Genomic DNA, 6,000 nt, shown 5'->3' with positions numbered 1-6,000 from the left:
GATGAGGTGCCTCCCTTTGAAACTTGATCCAAGAAAATTCAGGGGACTCATAAAGGGATGTATAAAAGCAGTGAAGTCAGGACACTCATGGGGCTGAGGTTTAGATCACAGAAGTCAATGAATTCAAATGCTCTGCGGCCTCTGGCCAAGGACAGGGCCCTCCCTGGCGAGCTGGGGCCGACATGACCTTCGAGGCTGACGTCAGCGAGGACCACCCTGCCCTTCAGCGGCCAGACGCGACCGTGCGCCTGTGGGCGGCCTCCCGCCAGTTGGCCCGCCGCGCCGCCCTTGCGAAACCCGAAACGGGCGGAGCCCCCGGAGGCGGGCGGGGCGGGGCCTCGGGGCCGGGGGCGGGGCCCGGGGGGCGCACGTGCGCAGGCGCGGTCCTGGAGTTGGCGGCGTGCCCGGAGGTGCGCGCGCGTGGGCGGCGGGCGGGGCCTCCGGTCCAGGGGGCGGATCCCAGCGGGCGCGCGGGCGCAGGCGCGGGCCTGGGGTTGGCGGCGTGCCGGGAGGGGCGCGCGCGCGGGCGGCGGGCGGGGCCTCCGGTCCAGGGGGCGGGGCCCAGGCGGGCGCGCGGGCGCAGGCGCGGGCCTGGGGTTGGCGGCGTGCCGGGAGGGGCGCGCGCGGGGGCGGCGGGCGGGGCCTCCGGCCCAGGGGGCGGGGCCCGGGCGGGCGCGCGTGCGCAGGCGCGTGCGGGCGGCGGCCGCGTGCCGGGGCGCGCGCGGGCGGCGGGCGGCGGGCGGGGCGCCCCGCGGGTGGCGAGGGGCCGGCGGCGGCAGCGGCGGCGCGGGCCGGGGGCGGGGCTCCGAGCCGGGCGGAGGCGCGCGGGGCCGGAGGCGGCGGGACGCGAGGGGCGAGCGGCGGGACCCGGCGCACAGCCCGGCGCCGGCACCATGGAGGAGGACGACAGCTACGGTCAGTACGGCCCGCGGCGGTGCGGTGCGGGCGCCCCCTCCCGCGCTTCCTGCCGTGTCCGCCCGGGCGCCCGAGGCGGCTCGGGCGGCTGGCGCTTCGCGGGGCCGGCGGAACCGGGGCGGCGGGGATCGGGCACGCGGACCGGGGGCCTGACGGGGCGGGGGCCGGGGGTCGCGCGGTGGCCCCCTAGTTTCGGGCCTCGGTGGGGTCTGCAAGTTGTGTGCCGGGTCCGCGTCTTTGTTTGTGAGCGGGGGGCACGCTCGGCGGGCCACCCCGAAGCGCACGGGCCTCCCCGGCGGCGGGGCGGCGGCTGAGCTGTGGGGACCCGGGCGCCGTCGGGCGGGCGCCGGCCCCGCTGCCGGCCGCCGTCTCCCCGGCGAGCGGTTCCGGCCCCCCCCGCCCCCCGCCCCGCCACCGCCCGGCCGCGCGTCGGGGACACCCAAGTTTGCGTTGCCGCGGGTGAGCTCATCACCTTGCACAGCGTCCCACCTGACAGTTCCCGAACCCCGCTTCCTGCTGACCTCATCCCCCAAACTGGTGCCGGTCGGCCAGGACATTCCTCCCTCCGAGCGCTCAAAACTGCAGGGCTCGCCAAAGGCTATTTTGAAATGCTTTTAGGTAATTGATTGACATTGTATTCATGAGGAATCGAGAATGGCAGCTCGAACAAGGGGTGAACTTCTGTGGGTTGGTAGCAGAGTTTAACGTGCTCGTGTGGCTTCGGGCGCCCGTTCCTGGCGTATTCGCTGAGGCAGGTCTTATTTCTTCTTTTCATGCACGAGTAAGTCGTGGTGGAGCTGTGGACGGGGAAGAGGTGGCTTTGTGACCTGCAGCTTGACCCTGAGCGGCGCACCGGGGAGTGTGCAGCTGCCCTGAAGACCCGCTGGCAGCCTGACGTGCAGAGCGCCTTGGGGATGGCCACCCTCAGCTGTCCCTAGTTACCTGCCAAGTAAAAGCCTCTGTGCTTTCCTTTTGGGATGGGGAAAAAACCAACAAGATGAAACACCTCCGGGCTGGTCCCAGAGGGTTTTCATCCCCTCCCTCCCTCTCTTTCTGCCCAGGAGGAGCCTCTTCCAGGTTGCCTGCTATTTTGTCTATCTCCTCTTGCCATTTAATCTGTCGACCCCAGGGTCCTGCCACACTTTCTTCTTGCTCTCTGCTAGTGTTTGTACCCACCAGGCGAGGCGGGAAGCTCTTGGTCTGGTTGCTTTTAATACAGTGGCTGCTTTGCCAACAGGCATGACATGAATTTGTGCTTGGAAGGGGTAAATAGAAGCGGGTGCATTCGTGTCCTAAGGCAGCTGTAACAGATTAGCACAAACTCGGTGGCTCAAAACAGCATATAAATTTATGATTGTATAGTTTTGGAGGTCAGGAGTCCAAATGTGGTCTAACTGGGCTTAAGGTGTTTGCAGGGCTGTGTTACTTTTGGGGGTTTTAGGGGAGTATCCATTTCCTTGCCTTTTTCACCTTCTAGAGGCCATGTTAATTCTGTGGCTGGGCCACCTTCCATCTTCAAAGCCAGCAGGTACCCCCTTCTCTTTCTCTCTGACCTCTGCTGCTTCTTATTAGGACCCTTGTGATTACATTGGACCCACCAGGATGATCCAGCGAAACAACCTTAACTCTGCAGGGGTAATCCCGCTTTGGCCACATAGGGTAACATAGAGTTCTGGAGATTAGGTCATGGACATCTTTGGGGGCGGATATTCTGCTGACCACACGTCAACATGAGAAAGAAGTTTATCCTTCCCCCTTATACAGCTAAAAAGGTCATCTTCTTTGTATTTTGGAGGAACTAAGAAGGTTGAGTTAAAAAGGTTCCCTACTCGTAGCATTCACCACACAAAAAGTACCTAATAGCTTAAGATGGTCATATGAAGAATAAGTTTCTCAGTTCTTTAGGGTTTCCTTAGTCTCTAGAGTTGTCCATTAGGTTTTTTTTTTTTTTTTTTTAAAGATCTTATTTATTTATTTGAGAGAGAGAATGAGAGACAGAGAGCACGAGCGGGAAGAGGATCAGAGGGAGAAGCAGACCCCCAGCTGAGCAGGAAGCCTATGCGGGACTCGATCCCGGGACTCCAGGATCATGACCTGAGCCGAAGGCAGTCGCTTAACCAACTGAGCCACCCAGGCGCCCTGTCCATTAGGTTTTACAGTGAATCTACCTCGAGGGATAAGACAGCTATTCATATAACACGTTTCAGAAGCAGCTGTGTGCTACGGACTCAAGCACATGGAATGCCTGCCCGGACGCTCCCTCAGAAGCTAGAACCTCTGTTTTGCCGTGGGTAGCCCAGGACACTACCACTGTTCTGAACCCTGTGTCTTTGGGGAGATGATTATGATTTCCTAGCTGCCATTTGGCCTAAAAAACTTTTGGAACAGAGCTCATTTATAATATGCTAAAGAAAGAGGATGAGTTTTAGAGTTTCCCTATTCCATTACAGAGAATTTCAAAAACCAACACAACAGCCTTTCTCGACCGCAGACTCTTCGGTGTTCTGTTGATCCGGTGACTGCACCATTGAATTCGAAGCCCTTCCTCCTGTAGACACTCCCTGTAATACCAGATTGTTAAATCAGAGGTTCTTAATCCCCTAGAAAGGTACAGTGTGCTTCGCACCGCCTGTGTGGTGTGACATACTGGACTGTGACACAAGTCCTTTTCAAGCTTAATTATCTTTGAAAAATGTGGAACTAGTGATTTTCTAGAAGCTAAATTGACATTTGAAGAAAGATGTTCCTATTGCTTGTGGCTGGTGGATCTTTGTCCCCCCCAGTGTCTTTCTAAACGCTGTGAAATAATTGGGACTTTTTTTTTTTTTTTTTTAAAGACTCATATAATCTTCTTAGGTCACCATTCTTCCTGGACTTCCCAGTTCTTTTTGCAGAAGGAAGAGGTATTTTTGCCTTCATAGGGTACCTTGCCCAAGAAAAGACTCCGTGACCACTCCCCTTGGTGACTTCTGAACTTGAGCAGATACTTTTAACCTGTAGACTGCCTCGTCATGGGTCTCTGGAGCCCTTCTGAAGTTTTATGGGGAAGCTTTTGTGAATCTGCGTATTGGGAGGTTCCTTAGCTCGCTTCTCAAAAGGTTCTGACCCCAGGAATTGCTGCTCCAGAGGGTGCGCATGTGTCGTCCCCCTCTCTCAGGACAGGCAGGCTGTGGGGTAGAGATGGGCAGGGCCATCGGTAGTGACATTGGAAGTGTTAGTGGTGATGATTCTGCATCACAACTCTGACAAGATCATCAAATTTCTGAGCGTAGGTTCTTAAGGTCTCTGAACCTACAGTGCCATTTATGGCCTTTACTTCTCAAACACAACTTCCACTCCTCTTGCTCTTTATGAGCTTCAGACTTATCCCTAGTCTGGACATGAGGGAGAATTGGCCCTGTAAGAAGTATGCTTCTCGGTGAAGGCGTGGAGATGTTATCTTAGCCAGGGCACGACTTCCACCATCTGAAGATGAAATGAGGCTTGAGGCTTCATTAGATGAAATGAGGGTGGCGGGCACGGTTGCTGCTGTGGGATGGTGAGTGGGAGCCCACTGCGTGTGGGGGAGATGGGCCGTTTCATCTTTGTGCTTCCAGAACAAACATGGGGCCTGGTACCCAATAGAAGCAGCTCAGCAGCTGTTGAGGGAATAATAGACTGAACCAGGTTCCATGTGGCAAAAGTTAATATTCAGTGAGTGAGTTTTTGTCTTCAGCTTTCCATCCCAAACAGAAACAAGAACACTCTTCTGTACATGTTTGACCGGATGCCAAACCAATTTTCCTTGTTCTTCAATGATATTGGTGTCTTTCATTGTTCTTGAATTTAGTTATACACTTAGTGATTTGTTTTTATGGAAAAGAATACAATTACGAAGTCAGGGTTTTCTTAGAAAATCTGGAACATAAGGTTACCATAATTAAACATTTTGTGGTCTTTAAGGTAGAGTTCCAGGGGTGATATTAACATGTCAGAGGGGATAAACATTTTTAGAATTCTTGATGCATGGTGCCAGTTTGCTTTCCAAAAGGGCTGTACCAATTTACCCTGTTCCTAGCCATGTATGGGGTGACACACTTGAGTATCACTGTGGCTTTGCCACTGGTGAGGATTTGCATTTGAAAGCTTTTTTTTTTTTTAAACCAACGTAATGGTTACAAAATGGCACCTCATTAAATCTATTGATCACCAGCTAGGTTGAAAAAAATTTCTTTTTTGTATTTGTGTATTATGAACCTGCCTGTTCATGTGGGATGTTGGTTTCTTTATTTACTTGACTGAGATTAACTCTTTTTTTTATGGCCTCGAACAAATCAAGTGACTGTTTTTCTCACTCTGATATTTTCAGCATGGGGAAAATACATACTCAGTCTGATTGGGGTTGGAGTGAGATTTTGACCAATTGTAGTAGTCACCTGTTTATGTCTCTTTAATTTTTCGATTAAAGATTGATGATCTCTCAACCCATATATTGACTTCTGGCCAAATACAAATGTTTCCTTTAGAGGAGAAATTGTGAGTTAGGTAGCTCTTGCTGGTCTGGGTTATACTGATAAATGGGTCAGTCTATGGGATCTTAAGGCTCATGCCTGCTCCTTTCTAAATGTCCCACATACCAATCAAAGAATCTTGCCAAATAGATGATTTCTTATGTGTTTCATGCATTCAAGATCAGGTAGTTCTATAGAAAGAACTGGAAGGAGAGTGCCTTCTGGTTTCAAGGTTGAGAGAACACATGTAGGTCACTCGGCCAGGGAGGAGGCGCGCGCGCGCGCGCGCGCGTGTGTGTGTGTGTGTCTGGACAGTGAGGCGTAGGTTGGAGCTTCATCTTGGAGTCCCCCCCCCCCGCCCCGCCCAAAGGCCTGTCCGCCCCTTTCCTGCTCACCCTCCCACATGAAAGGCTTGGACAGTGGGCTCCTGAAGAAGAGTACTTTGCCTGAACCTGTCCGTTGGCTTTGTTGCCACACTGCTTCTTGATTGTCTCTCTAATTATTGTTGCTTAGTTTCAGTTGCAATAATAGAGGCATGGAGGAGGTGGAAAATTATTTAGAAACGTTCAAGAAGTGAATCCCACATCCTCTGAAA

The 6,000-nt window shown here is 53.8% G+C and overlaps 1 protein-coding gene across 1 annotated transcript in view; it reads left to right on the top strand.

Moving 5' to 3' along the window:
- The first annotated feature begins 765 nt into the window (after window positions 1-765).
- CYTH1 (cytohesin 1) overlaps window positions 766-6,000 on the top strand; it is an 80,143-nt gene continuing 74,908 nt past the window's right edge. Inside the window, exon 1 of the mRNA XM_064582776.1 lies at window positions 766-915. Within this exon, the coding sequence (XP_064438846.1) occupies window positions 894-915 (22 nt within the window). The 5' untranslated portion in view covers window positions 766-893. The remainder of the gene's footprint in view (window positions 916-6,000) is intronic.

Source organism: Mirounga angustirostris, unplaced genomic scaffold, assembly GCF_029215605.1.
Source record: "Mirounga angustirostris isolate CCGP_5_RB_7025 unplaced genomic scaffold, mMirAng1.0.hap1 SCAF_17, whole genome shotgun sequence".
Taxonomy (NCBI): domain Eukaryota; kingdom Metazoa; phylum Chordata; class Mammalia; order Carnivora; family Phocidae; genus Mirounga; species Mirounga angustirostris.
This window is presented reverse-complemented; position numbering and strand designations above follow the sequence as displayed.